At 38.4% G+C, this 23,377-nt stretch overlaps 1 protein-coding gene across 17 annotated transcripts in view; it reads left to right on the top strand.

The window, feature by feature from the left end:
* PPFIBP1 (PPFIA binding protein 1) overlaps positions 1-23,377 on the top strand; it is a 160,943-nt gene that overhangs the window by 135,439 nt on the left and 2,127 nt on the right. For 9 of the 17 annotated variants that reach the window (XM_070495204.1, XM_070495206.1, XM_070495208.1 and 6 more), the window contains 15 exons: positions 5,055-5,170; positions 5,746-5,802; positions 7,377-7,437; positions 7,791-7,820; positions 9,690-9,861; positions 10,349-10,381; positions 12,695-12,845; positions 13,161-13,289; positions 14,770-14,920; positions 15,881-15,992; positions 16,115-16,203; positions 19,237-19,359; positions 19,897-20,022; positions 20,624-20,812; positions 22,627-22,806. In XM_070495204.1, the coding sequence (XP_070351305.1) occupies positions 5,055-5,170; positions 5,746-5,802; positions 7,377-7,437; positions 7,791-7,820; positions 9,690-9,861; positions 10,349-10,381; positions 12,695-12,845; positions 13,161-13,289; positions 14,770-14,920; positions 15,881-15,992; positions 16,115-16,203; positions 19,237-19,359; positions 19,897-20,022; positions 20,624-20,812; positions 22,627-22,806 (1,719 nt within the window). The remainder of the gene's footprint in view (positions 1-5,054; positions 5,171-5,745; positions 5,803-7,376; positions 7,438-7,790; positions 7,821-9,689; positions 9,862-10,348; positions 10,382-12,694; positions 12,846-13,160; positions 13,290-14,769; positions 14,921-15,880; positions 15,993-16,114; positions 16,204-19,236; positions 19,360-19,896; positions 20,023-20,623; positions 20,813-22,626; positions 22,807-23,377) is intronic. The other 8 variants (XM_070495207.1, XM_070495209.1, XM_070495211.1 and 5 more) reach the window with 1 other exon arrangement.

The following is a 23,377-nucleotide window of genomic DNA, read 5'->3' on the forward strand; positions in this document are numbered from 1 at the left end:
GTCCTGGCAGGTTTTGGGTCCTATAGGTCTTTATTTGAAATGTGTTTTTTCCTCCTCTCTTTAATAATTAAATGCCTTGAGCAATGTCAAAATTGCTTATAATTCAAGAAGAATATATGAATCCCTTGGAGATAGATGTCATCTTAAATATGAGATTGTAATCTACTTATTAAAGAGTAAAAAAGGGAATAAAGTGGGGATAAAATTAGATTGTAGAAAGAAGTTGATTTTAGTCCCTTCTGATGGTGACTCTGAATGATGATGGAATAAAATTTCCCTTTGATTTCTTTAGACTTGGAAAAAGCAACTGGAGGGAAATAAACAGTCTTAAAATCATTTATCTTACTTTCACATCAAACTGGCAGCAAAGTCTGCTTCCATCATCTGTTGCACACTGCTCCAAAACTTCGTAGCTTGAATGACATTTATCTTGCCGACAAATCTGCCATTTGGGCAAGGCTTAGCAGGAACGTCTTGTCTCTCCTTCACTTGGCAGCAGCTGGAGTGGCACAAAGGCTTGGGCTCGAGTCATCTGAAGGCTACTTGTTCATATGTCTGGTGGTTGAGGCTGGCTGTTGCCTGGGACCTCACCTGAGGCTCTGGCTGGAACCACTACATGTGACTGCTTGGCTTCCCCACAGTATGGTGGCTGGATCGTAAGGATGAGCATCCCAAGAAAAGGACTAGGCAAATTTATATTACCTTCTGTGACATATCTCAGAAGTCACATAGCATCTCTTCTCCTATAGTCTTAGGCCCACCCAGATTCATGCAGATGAAACATACAGACCCCACCTCTTGATGGAGAAGTGACAATACCACATTGTAAGAAGAATGCGTCGGGTGGGATATATTGGTGCAATCATATTTGGAAAATACAATCTGCCCCTCCACTCTCTGGCTACAGTAATTTACATCTCTCTCCCATGTCAAATGCACTCATCCCCTCTCCAAAGACCCCTCAGTCTCATGCTGTTTAGGCATCAGCATCCCAGAATCTTGTCATCATGCAGATATAGGTGAAGCTCCTCAGGTATGTCTTCTTGGGTACAGCTTCTTGAGTACCATTCCATTAGATTTAAAGAACCAGGAACTTAAAGGACAAGCTATCTGTCTCCCACACACCTGACATACAGTGGTGGAATAGGTGTAACATAACTGCTTATAGGCACTCCCATTAAAAAAGAGGGAAAACACAAAGCACACAGGTGTCACTAGTCCATAGCAGTTCCAAAATCCAACCAAGCACAAGATGCCAGTTCCTTTATTAGGTAGTGCCTGGTCCTCTCAGCTCGTGCTTCTTCCTTCTGAGTCATCCTTCCTTTTCCATAAGAAGGAGGCTGTATTTGCAGATTAGTTTTCTATAAAAGTATCCATTCAGGTCCAAAGCCTTCTTTTCATTTTCTACTAGCTCTGTCCCTTTCAGTCTAATGTTTTAAACATCTGGAATTTCTTATGAGTCAATTTATAATCCACTCCATTAGATAAAATCATATCCACAAATATCTTCACAATAAACCCTTTTCTACCTTATGTTCCCTGTAAGCCTACTGTGGGATATCCCTTTATTTTTAGACTTTTTCATCTTTTTAAGAGTTCATGAGACAGCACCATCTTAAATCTTCCTCAGGTCTTAACAAAGCCACACCCATGGCTTCATCTTAAGTCTGTTTTCTTGACAGCACCTGTGCTGGATCTTTGCCCTGAAACCATTTCTTAATTTTTGTGTAATGTGCTGTCTAGAGAGACTAGGAGTGGAAAACAGTTTGATTTTTGAACTCACCAATCTTGGCTCCCTTATATTTAACGGCTCTTTCTTTGGTCGTCTCTTCTCTAACTTTTTACTATAGGTAGTGGGAAGAAACCAAAGGGCATCTTTACTTTTTACATCTGTTGCTGATAATTACATAACGAGAAAATGAAATTTGAATAGAATTCAAGGAGAAAACAATGAACATTTCTCTCTTAAATGTAAGAGAGAGCTAAAATATGTTGTCAACAAGGAATTAGTGGGTTAGGGGATTGGATGATGGTGGTCACAAAGTACAAACTTCCACTTATGAGTTAAGTACTGGGGCTATAGTATACATGATGACTATAGTTAACACTGCTGTATGGTATATTTGACAGTTGCTAAGAGAATAGATACTAAAAGTTGTCATCACAAGGAAAAAAACATTTTTTCTTTTTCTCTCTTTTTTTTGTATCTATATAAGGTGATAGATGTTAACTAAACTTATTGTGGCGATCATTTTGCAATAAATACATCAAGTCATTATGCTGTACACCTTAAACTTATATAATGCTGTTTGTCAATTATATCTCAATAAAATTGAAAGAAAAAAACAAACGAGGAATTAGGTAAGGAATAAGAAATATTTTAGAGGGAAAAATCCCCCAATTGTTCAGTATGTATTTATATTGAAGGGAAAAATAGCATTTGACAGGCAATGAGTGTGCTGCATATATAGAGGCTGCTCTTACTTGCAGGATACACCCAGATAATCTCATATCCTTAAAAAAAGTCTTTGCTGTGTAAATTTGTGGTTTAATGACAGATTTTTAGTTTGAAACAAGAATGATTTGAGGATTGAGGATGTTCAGTCACATTTTTAAAGAAAAGCCGAGCGGCGATTTGAAGTTGGAGTTCAAGTTTTCAAGGTTGAAAGGGAATCAAGAAAATGGGTCCGTCGCTAGTGGAGCTATTTTTTCCCGTGATGAGGAACCCAAGGAGATACATGAACTTCAGGAAACAGGGATGAGGGCCAAATAAGTTGCCCAGGATTGATCATAAAGATGCAAACTGAAAAAAATGATAATGAAATAACCTCCTATTTTATGATAAAATGACTTCACATTTTGTAATCTTTTATAGTGTCGAAGGGTGACAATAACTGAATCAAAAATCACAAAGCTGAGTTTATTGCTTATTTAAATAAGAGAGTTTTGTTGGTCAGGGACATTTTCTTCGAGCTGATCACATGTAGGGTTTTCCGGATGCTTAGAGCTCAGGGATTGGTGGATTTTCAGAGGCAAGGGTGAGTTGACATCAACTATGTGGGGTTATGAAGGTGAGACTGCTATTGATGGGTTGGCGTTTAGAAGCGTGTTCACTGGTGTAACCCTACCTGACAGGCTGACTACTAGAAGTCAAGAGCTGTCACGGGTTGGTTGACTCACCAAAGTGAGTTCACTGAGGTGAATTTTCTTCATTTTTTTTTAACTGGAGTATTTTTTCAAGTGTTTCATTTATTAGTTCTTGATGTGAGCCATAATCTAACTGCTTATGGTTGTCAGAAATTATTGAAAACTAGAGTGTAAAAATTCTTTTGCAGAGTTCATCGTTAGGATACACAAGGCATTTGTTTGGGAAAATGTATCGTGCTTTTGTTGTTGTTGTTGTTGCAGTGTTACTATTAAGCAAAGTATTTTAAGTAGTGTAGACACAAAGTACATTATAATTTGTTTTAATTACACTTTTCATCAATTCTGTTAATTGAAGTTGGTCTTGTTCACATATAGAATAATAATTGACTTTACCGATGTTCTGTATTAGACTAGTAGTAGAAATTAAAGTGAAAATAGTGCTTTGTTTACAAAGCAGTTTACTCAAATCTCATCTTAAATCATTGCAACCCTGTAAGGTAGGTAGGCATTATCATTCTCATTTTATGGAGCAGAAAACTGATGCCCAGTTAAGTGACTTGCCTAAGGTTACTTAAGCAAGTGTGTTAGAACCAAGATTTCTACCAGGGCTTAAAGTTCTTAGGATTTACTATAAACTTATTCAAGGTTTTTTTTTTTTTTTTTTAATTATTTTATTGGTGTCATATTGATTTATAACATTGTATATATTTCAGGTGTACATTATATTTCAGCTTCTGTGTAGTCGGCATTGTGTTCACCACCACCAGTCTAGTTTTTATCTATCACCATACACGTGTGCCCCTTTCCCCCTTTTGCCCTCCCTCCACCCCCTTTCCCTCTGGTAACCGCTAATTGGTACTCCTTATCTATGTATTTATCTACCACATATGAAAGAAATCATATGGTATTTTTCTTTCTATGTCTGGCTTATTTCACTTATAATAATACCCTCAAGGTCTATCCATGTTGTCGCAAATGGATGATTTTGTCTTTTTTATGGCTGAGTAGTATTCCATTGTATATATATACACCACATCTTCTTTATCCAATCATCAGTCGATGGGCAGTTGGGTTGCTTCCACATCTTGGCTATTGTGAATAGTGCTGCAATGAACCTAGGGTTGCATAAATCTTTTTGAATTATTGATTTCATGTTCTTCGGAAAAATACCCAGTAGTGGAATAGCTGGGTCATATAGTATTTCTATTTTTAATTTTTCAAGAAATCTCCATACTATTTTCCATGGTGGCTGCACCAGTTTGCATTCCCACCAGCAGTGTGTGAGGGTTCTCTTTTCTCTATATCCTTTCCAAGATATGTTATTTCTTGTCTTGTTAATTATAGCCATTCTGATGGGTGTGAGGTGATATCTCATTGTAGTTTTGATTTGCATTTCCCTAATAATTAGTGATGTTGAACATCTTTTCATGTGCCTGTTGGCCATCTCTATATCTTCTTTGGAAAAACGTCTGTTCATATCCCTTTCCCATTTTTTTTATCAGGTTGTTCATTGTTTTGTTGTTGAGTTGGATGAGTTCTTTACATATTTTGGAAATTAATCCCCTGTTGGATATATGATTTGCAAATATTTTCTCCAAATTGGTAGGTTGTCTTTTTGTTTTGTTGATGGTTTCATTTAAGGGTATTTATTCTATCTTATTCACAATATACAGTGTCTTATTCAGAAGCAGGTTCAAAAATTTCCTTCCTCTAGAATGTTTTCTCTGATTAACTCTTCTAGATGTTTATATCCTGAAACGATTTTATAAATATAAGAATGGAGTTCTAAACACAAGCGTATGAAATTTTATCGATAGACCATTTAATTATCTTATTTATTTTTTCTACTCTGTGGCTTAAGTTTTGTTTGATGGATTGGTTTTTGACTTTTTATTATTATATTACAGTTCCACACCAGCGTCTTGCAAGTTTCAATCCCTTCCTTGTTGCCAGCATCTAAAGGCTTGGAAACTTCTGAAAAAGCCAAATTGCCTCCTAAGCCAGAGACTTCATTTGAAGAGAAGTATGTCATGTAGTACCTAACATCGTAATATAAATGTTCAGCAAAGTAGATCAACCAAAAGCAAGAGTGCATTGCTTTATTTACAGATACAATTTTTCACCCAGAGAAGCAAGAAACAGCAAGACATGTGCCGGGGAACCCATAATCAGTTCTGTTTTATTGCAATAAAAGGTGTGAAGCAGGAAGTAATTGGAGATGAGGCTGGGCAGTGTGATGGTCAGGTTAGAGAAGGATTTTAGGGAACTTGGATTTTCTATCCTAGGTCATAGGTGGCCATCAAAGAATGGCAAGCAGAATAGCGACAGTCATGTGCCTGAGGCTGTTTGGAAGATGGCCGTGAAGGAGACAGGACAAGGAAACAATAATTTCTCCATAGGCAAATAGAATTTGGGGGAACATATTCCCAAATGAATTGCCTAATCTTACAATTAGACCAACTGAAATACAGTAGAACATTCAAAAAAGAGAGAAATAGCTTCGCTGGCACGATTTTTTGTTCTTTGCAATTCTGTTCACTTAGAATATATATGGTCTTTTCCACATGAAGCTCATAAATACTTCTTTTTATATTTTAGTGATGGAAAAATAATCCTTGGTGCTGCTGGTGAATCCCAACTGTGCGATAGTCTTTCGTAAGTTACATTTTATTGAGTGTGAAAAATGTGATTGATCCTTGGGAGAGAGGAAGCTTCTGTTACACTAACAGTAACCAATATTAAAAGTGAAGGACTCTGAGGCCTGAATAAATTAATGCAGGTGTAATGATTGGGTGGGGGTGGGGGTGGGGGAGTTGTGAATTAACAAATAAATACTTGCTCATTTACCATTATCTCATGCCAAGTTTCTGCAGATGTTTAGCCCTCCTGATCTGTTTTGATTTGGAGTTCAGTGCTTTTAATCTCATTTTTGTACTGACTTATATTTTGAATATAAATCTAGCAGAAAAGAATCACAGAGAATGAGGCCATGGCTGGAAAGGCTGCAGAGGGTTTTTCACTTTCAGTTTAATAAGCTGACCTAATATCTGTGTTTATCCAAGTTAAAGTCTGGATTAAATTAGGAAAACCTATTTTATAGCAGTACTTAAAGATGAAACCTTTTCTTTTCTCTCCATCATCTTTTGCTTTATTTGGTAGTCAACATTTCCAGCAACTTATTTACACATAAATACATGAGAAATGTATTTTAAAGTATTTAAAGGCTTTATTTGTATATTATGTTATTCTGTTTCTTAGAGCAAACATGTTACTTTTTTCTTTCTCTTTTAAAACTGGTCGCATATTCCTGCCTTCGATTTTTCAGTGACACCAGCTGTATATAATTGATTGCTAATTACGTAAAGGAGAAAACTCTCTAGATGTTTACATTGCCGCTTTGGCTTCACAAGGATGGCAGTTGAATTATTATAGGCAGCAATGGGAATTCCTCTATTATACTTTGATTAGCACTATAAAATGAAATGCTTTGCCAGACTCAGAAAATTGATTCCTTTGTGAATTGAAAAGTAAAACTTTCATCCTTTATTTTAATTAGACGGATTACCTATAAATAGTACATGAGTATTTAAGAAGTTCCTGGTGTAGGAGCTGGCCTGGTGGTGTAGGGGTTAAGTTCACGCACTCTGCTTTGGCAGCCCGGGGTTCACAGGTTCAGATCCCGGGTGCAGACCTACAGACTACTCATCAAGCCATGCTGTGGCGGCATCCCACATACAAAATACAGGGAGACTGGCACAGATGTTAGCTCAGCAACAACCTTCCTCAACCAAAAAAAGAGGAAGATTGGCAACAGATGTTAGCTCAAGGCCAATCTTCCTCACCAAAAAAAATAAATAAAAATAAAAAAATTAAAAGTTCCTGGTGTAACTGTATACAGGCAAAGCATGCACCACTACTCCATTGAAAACGCTGGTTTATTTCCAGATATTAACATCACAAGGATAGTCCTAAGTGTTTTTCCAGCTGTTTTCACATGTGCAGGACATTTAGAGTTATTGGCAGGACAGTTAACCACCCCTGCTTTTAAAAGAACTAAATGTTATAATTTAGTTAAGCACATAAGTGACTGCCTGAATCCAGATTTTCTTTTATTACCAGAATTCAACGCACACACAATTTTAGTTTTTTTCCTAAGGTATTTTACTTGAAGCAGTGACACCGTTCCATTTATTATTAATCCTAATTATTATTATTGTTGTTGTTTTCAGGACTTCAAGTCTTCAAAAGTCTAGCAGCCTGGGCAACCTGAAGAAAGAGTCATCAGATGGGGTTGGTTCTGTGTTCTTTCTGTCTTTTACCCTGAGAAGAAAATATTTAGGGACCTTCATCTTTTCCCATTTTGCAAATAAAATTCTTAAGAACTTGTGGTTTCTCTAAAGGAAAATTATTGGATACCACAGTTAATGGTAAATATTAAGACGTATGAGTATGAAGGATTGAAAGTAGCACATAAAACCAAAAATGGAGACTTTAGTAAAACATTATAGAAATAAATGAAACTGAGATTTTGTAGCTTAGAAATTGATATAAATTTATTTTAATTTGTGGAATTATATGTGACAAATTCTGAATACATAAAGCATTCCTATAACAACCTTAAATTTTGTCGTTGTTTTGAACAGGAAAAGGAGCCTATTCAGAAGCCTTCAGAGGTAATTTTTATGTCTAGATTACAATGTAAAAATGTCTGAGACTTCTGATATATGCATTAGACATCTAATATGTAAGATTAATGTTAAATGTCTCCAATAAACCAAAACACTCAGAACCTCCAAAACATCCTAAATGAATGGAGGCAGACATAAAAGATCACATGTTGTATGATTCCATTTATGTGAAATATGCAGAATAGATAAATCCATAAAGACAGAACACAGATTGGTGGTTGCCAGGGATGAGGGATATTGAAATGGGGAGAAGCAGCTTAATGGGTACAGGATTTTACTTTAGAATGATGGAAATGTTTCGGAACTAGATAGCGGTGGTGGTTGCACAACATTGTGAGTGTATTAAATGCCACTGAATTGTTCACTTAAAATAGTTATTTTTATGTTATATGAATTTCACCTCAATAAGTTATTGTAAAAACAGAAACAAAACCCCAAACTCTCAGTAATGTGTTTGATGACCATAACGATCATAACTCAGCTTCCTTAGACACCACAAAAAGCCCTTCTTAGATCACCAGCAGTTTATTTTATGTAACCACTGTCTGTCTACAGCAAACCTTTGGTATTTTTAAAGACATCATCAGCAGGGGCTCTGGTTCTTCTTTCCTCTGATTTTTGATCGTTAACATTAACCTTGTAAAGGTTACAGTCGGGTAGACGGGCTCCTTCCAGACGCAGTCTCTTGGCTCTTGGTTCCCAGTGCCTCGAGTCATAATGTAGGTATAACTGACAAAGCACAGACGGTGGACACAGCCGTAATTAGTCACCCTCTGTTCTTTTTATCCTGCCAATTTAATAGATGGTTAAATGATTTTGACGTAAGCATTGAGATGTAGATAATAGTACCACTGAATCGTGGCATCTCTAACTTTTTAGTTACTATGAGTAGATTATATAGAGTCAAATAACCCTTTGCCCTCCTCCACGTCTGCAAAAAAAGAAGCAGAGGGCAAGAGATGTTAGAGAAATGAGAACATGCAAACAAAAGCCTCCTCATACAATTACTAAAAAAAATAACCAACCATGTGACTATAATTGCCAATTCAAATAACCGGAGAGCTCAAAAATAAGCAGTATTTAAAAGCATAATTTAATCACAATTGAAGTAAAGACCTTGAAATATCGTAGACACCTGAAGTGGCTTCTGAGTCAACCAAGAAAATTTTAATTATATCAAGTTTAGTTTTAATGTTAAGTATATCTGAATGTATCCTAGTCTTTGAAAAATGGGTGATCTATGTTTGGTAACTCACAGGCGAGATATGAATATATCCCAGAATCCCATTTAAAAACAAATGTTTTAAATGGTTGCTGATTGTGACTTCATTTTATTATTAATTCTTGGAGAAGAATGAGTAGAATCTCCTTATATTGCTGATGTGGAGCTTGGGACTAATGCCTACTTTTTAGAATAATTATATTCTATTGGGGATCTATTGATGGAGTCATAAAGACTGTGAACTATATTATAGCCAAACCTATGTCATAAGTGTTAGAAAAGTAAGAAATCTGCTGTTGTAGTTATGTCATATCTCCATGTCTTTAGGGGAACGAGGCAAATAAAATTTGAGAATTTCTCTATCTATCCTAGTATTTCAAGTTCTAATCACATGGATTATGGGTTAGTGATGACCATATTTCTGTTGTTGCTTCTGTTGTTATTTCTTAAGTAGCTTTCAGAATTGACCTTTTTAACTTCTAATGTGGAATTTGATATTCAAAATCAATTTGTTAATTCAGTCATTCTTTTAAATAAAATCACCTATGTAACATATTTAGTATTAAACGCAGCGTGTCCTAATAATTATATGCATTGGTGTTATGTTACATTTATTATTACTTCTCTCTCAGGAAAAAGCTCCAGGAGAAAGCAGCCCATTTGGGAGCCTCCCTCCCAAAGCCCCAGGACATGATGCCTCCATGGATGACAACCCCTTTGGCACTCGAAAAGCCAGATCTTCCTTCGGTCGTGGCTTTTTTAAAATAAAAAGTAACAAGAGGACAGCAAGTGCACCAAACTTGGGTATTTATGGCCCAAGTGCCTTTGTCTTAATTCTTTCAGGATGAGGAAAAGATCAATCTCTTCCTTTCCCTCATTCATCTGTTTATACATTTCTCTTTCTCAGAAACGAAGGTGAATAACTGGAGGGTAAAGTTAGTAAAAAATACTTCTGTGGGTTTGATTCAGCGGTGTGAAGATAGCTCTGCGTAACTCTCACCCTCCTCTCTGTTCTGGGGGGTAAACCTAGAGGAAAGGCCTAAAACTGTGATTCTCTCTGACTTCATTGTAAACAGCTTCCCATCTATTTTGAAAGAGGACAAAATTAACCCCATATTGACACTGCTAATGGAGTCTGTGTGTAACCTCGGAAGCACAGTGCCGTGCTTGCCTCCCCTCTCACTGTGTGTATTTCGTGAGTAGGAGTTTGATCTGTGTTTCATTTTGTCATTCCCCTGTGTTCTCTCCATTGGGCTGCGTGTGATTGTGTGCGTTGTTGGGATATCTGAAGATCGTAAACGAAGTGCCAGTGCACCCACCTTAGGTATTGTACACCTGCATGCCTGCCCTCGCCAGCGCTGTGCTCCCAACCGAGCTAATCCCTGCTCTTGGCATCTGTGATCTCTAGAAAGCGAGCTGGCAGCAGTCAGAAAATGTAGTTCTCTACTTCAGAGTGTTCCTTCCACCTGCAGAGCCTTTGCTTTCAAGCCTAAACGCTGTTTTAACCAATGCTAATGACACCTTGCGAGTAGCTCAGAGGACCTAGAAGTGCACAGCATCTCTCAGAGGGCAGGGCAGCAACGTCCTGGCATTATAAATGCCAGCTCTTTCACCCTCGAAGTGCGTATCATCTCACACTAACTTTGAGGTCCTTACAATTCCTTCTCCACGTTTACATTTTTCCCAGCCTCCAAAAAGAAGTTCTTAGCCAAGTAGAGAGGTCTGTGGAAGACGTTGAAAGTGATCATTTTACACTTACTTCTCTCAGGGAAACATTCTTCTGACGTTTTATTGCTTTGAAGGTGGAGGTAATATTTAGTGGTGACAAAAGTGACTGTGTGTGTTATTTGAGGAGTCGGCCCTGAAGTGAGTTTAGGAGAGGGGAAACTCAGTTTTCCTCTCTAAAGGGAAGGGTACCGTAGGAAAAAAAAAAATCCTCAAAATCAAAATATGATGCTTTTAAAATGAGGGTAGGCTAGGCAACATTTTCGGGGACACCTGTACCCATCATGGCCACAGGGTTTGAATGGAAAGGTTCCTTTGGATTTTCCAGTAGGTTCTGTTACCTTGGATAGATAGCCACGTATTTGTCTATTCATGGGGATCAGCAAAGGTGGCTTCTCTCTCTTTGTAGCCTTAAATGTCCAGAATGAACACTGGATGAATAATATACACTGATCTATTCAGACAGCTAGTTTCAAATGTTTTTGCATCTTTCTTAGAGGAAATGTACTGTCAATGCTAAGAGGCAAATGCTGCTTATTATAACCTATAATCACAGCTCCGCTTCATAGAAAAGTCAGCCTCTGCAACTTTTATATCTGGCTGAAACACCATTCCTGTGATTTTTGTGCAGATTTTACTTTCCTTCTATAAAAGTGTACCATCTCACATTGTGGAAACAGTAGCCCTTGTCTTTGCTTGTGTGGGACCATCCATTAAGGAACAGCTAAAAGAACTGAGATAGTTAATGCTGGGAGATCTGGGAGTAGCAAATTTGGATGTTGTTCTTTTACGGCAAAATCAACAGGCAGCAAAAGAAAAATTTATGCATATCCAGTTTAGTCTCCTCTCAGTGCCTAGGACATAGCAGGTTATGCACAGGAATAGATTTCTTGAATAAAAAACTGCCAGAACTTGGTAAGTGATTTGATGTAAATGCCGAAGTAGAGGAAGGAATGAAAAGAAAATGTTGAAGAGTTTGGACTGGAGTAACAGGTAGAGTGTTAGTTAGTATTAATGAAATATTAAATAAGAAAATTTAAGAGAAGATGTCCAGGAATATCGGATGGATTTGTTGAATCCAGGATGTCCTTGGCATACCGAATTGGGAATATATCCAGCGTTGAGACACTGAAGCTGGGGAGAGAGATTAGGCCCAGAGATTTTTTTTTTTTTAAGATTTTATTTTCCTTTTTCTCCCAAAGCCCCCCAGTAGGTAGTTGTGTATTTTTAGTTGTGGGTCCTTCTAGTTGTGGCATGTGGGATGCTGCCTCAGTGTGGCCTGATGAGTGGTGCCATGTCCGTGCCCAGGATTCAAACTGGCGAAACCCTATAGGCCCAGAGATTTTGATGCCAAATGTTTGTGAATGAATGACACCATCATTTGGTGCTGAGCATAGAGTGGGTGAGCTTGTCAAGAGATCCTGCAGAAGGAACTTAGAACAGAATCTTGGAGTGGAGTGGAGGAGGAAGAAAAAACAGGGGTGCTACAGCAAAGAAGGAACTATCAGATGACAGATCCAGGAGAGCGTCATGACAAGAAGCTGAAGGAGATGATGATTTTGAAGGATGTAGGAGATAGCCAGCAGTAATAATTGCTATAGCAAGGTTGAGAATAATTTCATTATGAACTCAAATCACTCAAGGAAAGAATATGGCAATCCTGTCACGCCTTTGAATCTCAGAGGGGTTATAATTTGTAAATTAGTTAACTTTGTACACAAGAGATTACAGAGTAGAACATACTTTTGTGTTCCATTTTTAACATTTGCTGGGTGCTCTTTGTAAATCACTGATTTATAAGACCTACAGAAGAAGGATTCTAAACAGTTGCTAAGGCCAAGAAGGTTAACATCTAGTCGTGTTCTTTCCATATTTTAAAATGCATCAAGTTTGTATTCTGTTCTTGGGATAGCTGAAACAGAAAAGGAGACAGCTGAGCACCTAGATCTAACTGGTGTGCCTTCTCGGCCAAAAGATGCACAGGGGAGCAGTCCCTTCCAGATGTCTCCACCATCACCAGATTCCAAAAAGAAATCCAGAGGCATCATGAAACTCTTTGGAAAGTAAGTGACCGAGAACAGGTGGAGTGGGCTTTGTCTTAAGTGTTGCTCAAATCTGGGAATAAATGGGAAATTGGCCAAAAATGGGTACAAAATTGTAAGGCGTGTGTGTTCCTTTTATGGAAGGAAGATTGTGATTTGGGATTCATTAACTTATTAGATCTCAGTTAAAGTTTAAATCCAAATGTCTATTCTAGTGACTTAGAAAGAAGAGTAGCTCAAATGTATGCACCAGTTAAAAATGTTCTGATTAACTTTTAAACTCTAAGGCATCCTCAGTTCTAATTCAGTGCAATGTGTATTATGTCTTCTGTTCAGACTTAGGAGAAGTCAGTCAACTACATTCAACCCAGATGACATGTCTGAGCCTGAATTCAAAAGAGGAGGGACAAGGGCAACAGCAGGGCCCCGATTGGGTTGGTCTCGAGATTTGGGACAAACTAACAGGTAAAAACAGCCAAACTAATGGATTTTTTCATCTCTCCCCACGTGTCAAGGCCTTGTGAGCACCTGCAATGTTAGTATTCTCCCTGGATTACACAAATCGAAGCCATTGCTTAGTGCCATGCCTAGTGGAAGGGACCATCATCTTTAGAGTAGTGCACTTTGGCAGTGATTGGTGAACAACTCTACAGAAGGTGAGGGCTCTGTGAGCTAGGGAGGTGCCAGAGCTAAAGTGTCAGCAACATCTGTACTAGAATGGCTCTTCGACTTAAGTTGTACATAGAAAATAAGTATAAGCATAGCCCTGGAAAGATAAGATAACATAGTAGTTAAGAGTAGATTCTCGAGTCAGACCACTTGCATCTGATTTCTGGCCTTATCACTTCCTACAAGCTGGGTGACCTTGAGCAACTACTTCCAGGCTCTGTGCCTCTTTTCTCATAGTAATAATAAATACCTACCCCAAAAGGTGGTTGTGAAGATTAAACGAGTTAATATGTATTAAGTGTCTGGCAAATAATAACTCTTCAATAAACATCAGCAATTAATGGAGTCTGTGAAAGCACTTACATTCTATCAGAATTCTTACATTTATTAAGACTAGGTAATGTTTTCTCTAGTAAGACTCCTAGAACTTTTCCTATACTCTTATGTAGGAAAGTTTAGGGCTGGTTTGGAATTACTGCACTGACTTACTGAGAATAAAGGGGTGGAGTTGGCAAACATAGAGCACAAATCATTAATACTAAATCTTTCCAAAGTGATAATGGGCTAGCAATCTTTTAACCATGGTCCCTCCCACCCAGGCGGAAGACTGGGCACAAGTTTCATCAAGGAGGAAATTCACTTTGGCCTTCTTCAAATACCAAATAGTCCCATTTGCCATATGTTCTCTTTGTATACAATAGGGAACCTCCTTGTGCTATCTGAAAAAAAAAACCTTTATCTCACATTTTCTTTTTCAATTAGGAACACTATTTGTGTGTCAAAGTAAAATACAACAGAAATTTGCTTTGATTACACTTTTCCGTACTCAATGATGGTGTATCACCCTCTTCTCATTGATTACCATCTGGAGAGAAACCATAATTTAGCTAAAGTTAATTCAAGTTAGACTCGAATTTATTTCAATCTGACCTAGTATTTTCTGTTTTGGAATTCAATCCTCAAACAACCTTGGTTGAAACTAGTACAGTGACTTGACCTGGTTCAATTCGGTCTTGGTCTGTGGGACATGTTCTTGTTAAATCACACTGAATCTTTTGTGATGTTGTCTGAAATGACGACTATGGTCTTACAAGGTAGCCTTCAACTCGAGTACCACTTCCTCCTCTAAATACATACTGAAAGTTAAGCTTTTTGTGGTCAAATATGTATCACCAGGGAATTTCTGTATTTATTGAGTATACAGTTGTTTAACTCTGATGATAAGCTGCAGATTGGCTTTGAATTGTTTTTCATGCAACTCTTCCTTTTCCTGCAGTGACTTGGATATGCCATTTGCCAAGTGGACCAAGGAGCAGGTTTGCAGTTGGCTTGTGGAACAGGGCCTGGGGTCCTACCTGAATTCTGGCAAGCACTGGATTGCATCTGGCCAAACACTTTTACAGGCGTCTCAGCAAGATCTAGAGAAGGTGACTGCTTCTCTATTTTGTTTACACAATGGAGACTGGGAGAGAGAAAGAGAATATGAATGTAGGATTGTTTTGCACTGCACAAAGAGGAGTGGGTGGAGCCAGTAAGTTCTCTTGAAAAAGTTTGGGTTTCCTGCTTCATGCATATTCTGTCTCATGGACGTAAAAGGATGAACTTGGTCTTAATGATTCTTTATGGAACACTTAAGCCACTGGGCATTTTAATGAAAAATAATTGTATAGTCATAGTAAACTTTCAGCTCATATTTCTCAGTCATTTTGTGGCTTTATCAATGGCTTACCTGCTCAGTGTAATATATGCAATTCAGCTTGACTTTGCAAAAGGAAAGAAAACAGAGCTCTGCATTTTATGTCCAGTTATTTAACATTTCTTCCTAATTATTTATTTATTTATTTTTTGGTGAGGAAGATTGGCCCTGAGCTAACATCTGCTGCCATTCCTCCTCTTTTTGCTTGAGGAAGATTGTCACTGAGCTAACATCTGTGCCAATCTTCCTCTATTTTATGTGGGATGCCGCCACAGCATGGCTTGATGAGCAGTGCTGGGAACGTGCCTAGGATCCAAACCCTGAACCCTGGGCCACCAAAGCAGAGCATGCAAACTTAACCACTGTGCCACTGGGCTAGCCCATCTTCCTAATTATTTAACATTTAATACAAAATAAGAGTAGGATTCCTATTATTGTGCTACAGTTCCTATCTTGCAAAGGAATGAGCCTAATAGGGAATATCTAACATACCGCTAAATTAACTGCTGTGGTCTTGGCTTTCTGGGGCCTTTTGTTCAGCAACATTTTACTAGCTGAGTTAGTATTCTGATTTAATGTAGTTATTGGGTCTTTAATGCTAGCTTCATTTTGGAGGAATTTGCATCCTTTGCCAGTGGCATGCAGCCCATATGGACAATTGTAAAGCCGATATTTCCGTTTATTATTTCAGGAACTTGGAATCAAGCATTTGCTTCATCGAAAGAAACTCCAGCTGGCACTGCAAGCCCTGGGATCAGAAGAAGAAACCAATCATGGAAAGCTGGATTTCAACTGGGTCACTAGTAAGAGGTTTTAAATTCATGAATGAATGAATGAATGAAGAGAGGGAGAGAGATGCGTTTTCTTTTTAATCACAAGAACAGTGTTTTGTGGCTTGGTAACAACACTAATTTCTCTCCTTTAGGATGGTTGGATGATATTGGTCTGCCCCAGTACAAGACCCAGTTTGATGAAGGACGGGTAGATGGTCGAATGCTCCATTACATGACTGTTGTAAGTGATTCATTCCTGGGATTTGGAGGAGTGAAAAATTTTTTTTTAATCCAAAAATAGAGTAAGCAAAATACAGTGTTTTCACAATGATTCCACCAGAGTTTGAAAGTGTTGCTTTAACTTGAGCAGTGGATTGGGAATCCTTCCTGCTAGGTTGAAGTTGTAGGGTTTGGTGATTGCAGTAGCCTTGGAGAAATTTGAAACCCTGATTTAAGCTGCATGAAATCTTATTTAAACTAAGCTATCCAGAAAGTTGATTTTATATATTGAACAGCGTAGACATTGAAGTGTACTTTGAATGGGTGAATTTTATGGTAATTGAATTATATATCATAAAGACGTTTGAAAAATAGAGAGAAAGTAGAGTTTTGAAGCCCTGGCAGTTTCTCAGCTACATATTCCTGTGTGCAGTGGCCACTCAGAAGAGGCTATCCTTCTGAGACCTGACATCCATAGGGACTCGTCTTCTCCCTTCCCTTCTTTTGAGAACTGTTGCCTGAAAGCTTTTCATCCTTCTCACTTCAGCCTGGTTCTGCTAGGGCAGGAGTCACTGGAGTACAGAAGAAGTAGGGAAAGGTGGACTTTCGTTCTGGTTCCTTCATTATTGTTGCATGTTTCTAGCCTTCCAGCCAATGGGTAGAAGGACTTTTCCTTGGATTCTAGGAGAACGTGTTCTAGATTCCATAGTACTCTTAGTGGTCAACCGAAGATACTTGTATTTAAATGGCCTTTTGTGAGCTAGGCTGTGGATCCAACTACCCCAAGTATCTTCTTTAAATAAGTCGAAAGTTTCAAACAACTAACTTACATAGGAATTTTTCAATATCAAAGAAATCTGGAGTTGATCTCATGGGATTTGTTTTCTTCTCTATTGTGGAACCAAAGTCTGTCCCTTGGTGGGCACATCGTGTAAACCTGCATGTGGTATACCAACATGTGGTGTGTTGCACATTTGCTGTGTGTCGGGCACTCTTTCAAGCACTTTACTCATATTCGTACTCAAGTCCCAGCAATCCTGGAGTTAGCACTCTTATTATCCCCAGTTTTTAGATGAGGACACAAAGGAATCGAGAAATTGGGTAACTCAACCGAGTTTCTATAGTTAGAAGGTAGTAGAAAGTCATAGAGCATTTGATCCTAGGCTGTTTGCAGATCCCTGCTCATAATAGCTTACTAGTCTTCCTGGAACAAATTCAGTAAATATTTGCTGGCTTGTGTAGGTATAAGTATGTTCCTCTGGAAATGAGAGCAAATTCAGGCTTAAAATCACAAAAAAGCATACCTATAACTTTCACGGCTATAAAAGAATAAATTATTTTAAAAAATTTGAGGGCCAGCCCCAGTGACCTAGTGGTTAAGTTCAGCGTGCTCTGCTTCGGTGGCCCAGGTTCAGTTCCCGGATGCAGACCTACACCACTCATCTGTCAGTGACCATGCTACGTTGGTGGCTCACATACAAAAAGAGGAAGATTGACAGTGGATGTTAGCTCAGGGCCAATCTTCCTCAGCAAAAATAAATAAATAAAAATTAAAAAAATAAAATATTTGACCCTAGAAATCCTAAATCACAAAACGTGTCCTTTAATGTGGTATCCTAGATTGGATCCTGGAACAGAAAAAAGACCTAGGAGGAAAACTGGTGAAATCTGAATAAAGTCTGTAGTTCAGTTAATTTTATTATTGTCTATGTTAACTTCTTAGTTTCGATGACTATATCATGTATATACAGTGTTAACATTAGGGAAAGCTGGGTGAAGGGTTTTAGCGAATTGTCCGTGCTATCTTTGGCAACTCTTCTGTGAATCTAAAATTACTTTAAAAATAAAAGATTTTTTTTAATCCCCCCAAAATAATCTGTTTTGGTTTAAAAGAAAACGCCCCCTACTTTTAAAATTCCTTAAGCTAAAATAATTAACATTTTATTTACATTGTAAACCTTATGCATTTAGGTTTTTCTTAATTTGATAGACTTTAGTTAGTTGAAAATAGCCCACATGGAAATGTTTTGAATGGATGTCTCAATCTTAGATTAAAATATGTTGTGCTCTTTCTAACTTATAAAGAACTACCTTTAAGAAATTAATCCAGAAAAAATTCAGGCAATAATTTTTGTTCAGTTAGTAGCCTTAAGGATTTAAATGGATTGTCTAATATTTTTATTTAAAAAATATTGCTATAATAGATTAAATTTTTTCACCCTGCAAGAAATTTGTTATCAGTAAGGTGTGCCTAAAATGGACGTTTTCCTTGTTTATCATCTGGGTGTGTCGTGAAGTGGACTGGTGCTTATCTTGACACTGCCTCTGAAGTCACCTTCTTCTAAAATAATTTATTTTGGTGTGTTTTGTATGTTTGAAATGTTCCCAATAACCAGAGACTGGTTAAAAGTTACTCCTTGAAGGAACTGACTGATGATATGTGTTGCAACTTCTAACTTCTTCGTTTCTCTTCTCTCCTTAACTCTCACCAAAACCTCTGCATTGATTGGCAGAGTTTTTCCAAAATTGTTCACAACGTCTGCTAGAGAAGGCATAATAATCCAGAACTAGAGGTTTCTTGAGGCTGGAGGGATAGTTTAACTGGTTTTCCCCAAAATTGTGATATGCCTCAGCTCAGAAAACCAAGCCTCAATCGTCAGTGAACATCGCTTGCTCTTAGCTTGTTCCTTGATCAAATCAAATCAAAATGGATCTCTTTTTGTAGTGCCCCAGCGAGTGCTTTTTAGACTGCATTTTTTGTGGGGTGGCACCATCCTGTCTCAGAATGTCTGGAAGAGAGAGAAACAGGTAGAAGTCGGCTTCAGTTGGAACAACATGAATTTTGATTTTATTATATATTGGGGTCCTGGAGAGGTTTTTGACTGGAATAGGAAAAAGGGTTCTAGGACTAAATAAAAGCTTTGAAAACACTTACAAGCCCTCGGGGCCTATTAGTACTGGGGCTCTTCTACATTTACTTGTTTTCTGAGATTTCCCTGAGAAGGTCCTCCTGCTAGGCCAGCTCATTGAGCTCCTCTTTTGTTCTTTTTTGCAGGATGACTTACTGTCTTTGAAGGTTGTGAGTGTGCTCCATCATCTTAGCATCAAAAGGGCCATCCAGGTCCTGAGGATCAATAACTTTGAACCAAACTGTCTACGGAGGCGGCCGTCTGATGAGGTAGCATCTGAGGTTGAGGTTTACACAGCATGCACTTTCCATGCATGTGACTGTCCGTGTGTGGAAACTAAGACCCATTTCTTCTTGGAGCCTGCAGAGAAAACTTCTGGTACCCTCACAGCCTCAAATCCAGCCTCATTTCTTAGACTGTGTTTTCCTGTATTCCTTCCTTTCCCTCCATGATGGTTCTACCTGTGTAACTGAAGCTTGGATTATTTTTTAATTACCCTTCCTCCTTTTCTTGAGTGTATTTTCTTTTCCTGCCTCCTTAAGCCACAGAGTTAAATATCGCTTTGAAGACTTCCTTTCCTCAAGCACTGCTTTATTAGCATGTAGAAAAGCTTGAAACTCTGTGATATAGATTCCTTAACAGAGAATTCAAATTAGCAAACACCTTTTTACCTTTCCTCTAAACATTAGTGGGATATTGAGTAACTCTGCTCCTTGGGGCAGACTTTTTAGACAGAACATGCAGATTTAGTAGTTGGAATCCCATAGTCAATGACTCAAGCTCTTGCTGGTTGTTTGTTCCCACAGAATAGCATCACCCCATCAGAGGTTCAGCAGTGGACCAATCATCGAGTGATGGAGTGGCTGCGCTCCGTGGACCTGGCAGAATATGCCCCCAATCTCAGAGGCAGTGGTGTTCATGGTGGGCTCATGGTAAAACTCTGTTTTAATTAAAAATTAACTTCATATTATTTCCATTAGTCTAATGAGTAGGATATTATCAGTTTGTTTTTCATAATCCAAAAGTCATCTAATTGAACCCTCCTGCATTATTTCTAGTGAATCTTTACTTTCAGAGTATTTTTTTCTCTATTTTTTATTTATATCACATAACTCTAGATTGGATTTAAATCCATTTCCCTTTTGTTGTCCTCTTTTATGTTGGATAACATTTGGCCACTGGCTCTCATATGATCATGTTTGAAAACCCCTGCCAAGATGCAGATTATGTTTCTGCACGCTGATGTTGCATAAGGAGTTGGCATCCAAAGGCATCCCAAGGGTACCACTTCAGAGAGGTCGTAGCCCCAACTTTGTAATCCTGGATGTCAGGGCCAGCTCTATTTCTGACCAGCTGAGCCAAAATAAAGAAAAGATATGTAAATTGAAGATCAAAGTCCATGCTCTGTCTGTCTCACTGGGCTCTTGAGAGGGTCATCGGAGATAACTAAATGAAAGAGCTTTGCAAATTATAAAGCACAATGCAGACATGTATGATATATGGTACCTTAAGCAATCTTAATTTCTCTTACAGGTTCTAGAACCTCGTTTTAATGTAGAAACAATGGCTCAGTTGTTGAACATCCCACCAAGTAAGACCCTGTTGCGAAGACATTTGGCCACTCATTTCAACCTTCTGATCGGTGCTGAGGCCCAACACCAGAAGCGCGATGCCATGGAGTTGCCAGATTATGTACTCCTAACAGCTACTGCCAAAGTGAAGGTTGGTGCAAGCTTGTACCATTTAATCATTGCTTATAGCAAAGGCTGAGTTTTGACTGTTACCTGGCTATCCCATTTTCTGGGGTTTACTAAGTTTTGTGGGTGGGTTGAAGGTATATGCATCTTTAAGAGTAATTAAGAAAATGCATTTTTGAAGATTTCCTTCTGGACAAATCTTTGCTCAAATCATTTCTTTTATTAGAGTTAACAGTAATTAAGATTATGATGTTGGCTTCTATAATTGATACATTGCCAATGCAGAAAGCCCATGACTTGGGCCCAAATATTGATTGCACTTGTCCTACGGATAAATCAAGTATAAGAGGAGGATTTCTTCTCATACAGATTTAACTTGTCTGGCTTATAATTGACCAACCTTGCAAATTAGGGAAAAGATACTTTAGAAATTATTCATAGTAGACCAGCACAGGATGGATATTTCCAGATTTATCTGGATTCAGGGATCATACCAAATTCAGATTACTTTTTCTTCTTTTAAATCATTCTGGGGCCAGCCCCGTGGCGCAGTGGTTAAGTTCACACATTCTGCTTTGGCGGCCCGGGGTTCACCAGTTTGGATCCCGGGTGCGTACATGGCACTGCTTGGCAAGCCATGCTGTGGTAGGCGTCCCACATATAAAGTAGAGGACGATGGGCACGGATCTTAGCTCAGGGCCAGTCTTCCTCAGCAAAAAAGGGGAGGATTGGCAGCAGATGTTAGCTCAGGGCTAATCTTCCTCAAAAAAAAAAAGTCACTCTTCTGTGAAGTCTTCTGAGTCTGTTATCTCAACCAACTTAATGTGGAGATAGCGTTAATTGGCTCATCCACAAATATGTACCAAGTTCTTTTTTTTTTACCCCCTGTACCTTCTCCCCTATATTATACCCACTGACACTTTCTCTTCAGCTCCCTTTCTCTCTTAAAAGATGTGTGCCAGATTTGAAACTTCTGAGAGAGTCTATTCTGTTTAAATTCTCAGCGTCAGCCCAATCACCATCCCCTTAACAGTCTCAGGAACTATCCAGGGACTAAGATGGAATTTCTCTTCAAAGTATCACTGGAAGTTCTCTCTCCAAAAGAGTGGAGATTCTTTTAGCCAGTCGCCAGTCCCGTTATGGAAGCATAGCGGGCACACAAGATAATCATAGCCTCACCCAAAAAGAAAATACAGTAAGGACCATTTTGTTTTGCTGATCTTAGATTGGGAAATCTTGCAAAATTGAATTCAGTCCTGAGAAATCTCATTGCAATAAGTCCTGTTTTAATATAAACTAAGGCTCCTGGCATATTTTGCTTATCACAGTGACTACCCAGCTAGTTGGCTTGAATAAGGAGAATAGGCTTAATCTTCTGAGATTCATAGTAAGGATCATTTATCATATTTGGATGCGTCAATCATATGCCTAGGATGCCTTTGTTTTTTGGGGTTTTTTTTAAAGATTTTATTTTTTTTCCTTTTTCTCCCCAAAGCCCCCCCAGTACGTAGTTGTATATTCTTCGTTGTGGGTCCTTCTAGTTGTGGCATGTGGGATGCTGCCTCAGCGTGGTTTGATGAGCAGTGCCATGTCTGCACCCAGGATTCGAACCAACGAAACACTGGGCCGCCTGCAGCGGAGCGCGTGAACTTAACCACTTGGCCACGGGGCCAGCCCCATAGGATGCCTTTGTTTTTGTTATACCAATGTAATCATTCAAATCATTCCATTGCTTTTCTCTATAGATGGAGTGAGTAATTAAATTACGCATGTTATCAGGCCTTTGTCCTAAGAATTTTATCAAATCCCTGGATGTTTTTGTTTGTGCTTCTTTTAAAGCCAAAGAAACTTACCTTCAGCAATTTTGGGAATCTGAGAAAGAAGAAACAGGAAGATGGGGAAGAATATGTTTGTCCAATGGAATTGGGACAGGCATCAGGAAGTACATCTAAGAAAGGATTTAAACCTGGATTGGACATGCGCTTGTATGACGAAGATGATTTGGACCGGTTAGAGCAGGTAAATGCAACACTGCATACCTATTTCATAGCTCTTCCAGCATGAAACACTAACTGGAAACTTTGTGCCCTGTGTCTACCTGTCAAAGAAGTTTTCTACAAATACTTAAAAATAAAGATAATAATAAAATAATAGTGAATACTTACAGATTGCTTACTACATCCCAGGCACTGTGCTAAGCGCCTAACATATATTAATATTCATCGTAATCCTAAAACATAGGCAGTATTGTTATCCTCTTTTAGGAGATAAGGTAACTGAGGCACAGAGAGGTTAAGTAACTTATCCAAGATAGAAGACCTAGCATTCCAAGCTGATAGGAAATCTGTGTATTAAAATGAGTCAGGAATGGGCATCCCATACTACATAGCCTTTTCAGTATGAAGTCATGGATCTGAATATTGCCCCCTAATCAATAATCCTTGGAGCCGTTGTCAACATCGGAGCAACAGGCTACATGTGCCGGTCAAGTGTTTCTTCTAACTTTTAACCTCAATTGCCATAATGAGAGGAGCTATCATCAGAAGGGTTCTGTTGCTCCTATCCCTTTCAATATGACTTGCATTATTTG

The sequence above is a fragment of the Equus asinus genome, chromosome 22 (assembly GCF_041296235.1).
Source record: "Equus asinus isolate D_3611 breed Donkey chromosome 22, EquAss-T2T_v2, whole genome shotgun sequence".
In the NCBI taxonomy this organism is placed as follows: Eukaryota; Metazoa; Chordata; class Mammalia; order Perissodactyla; family Equidae; genus Equus; species Equus asinus.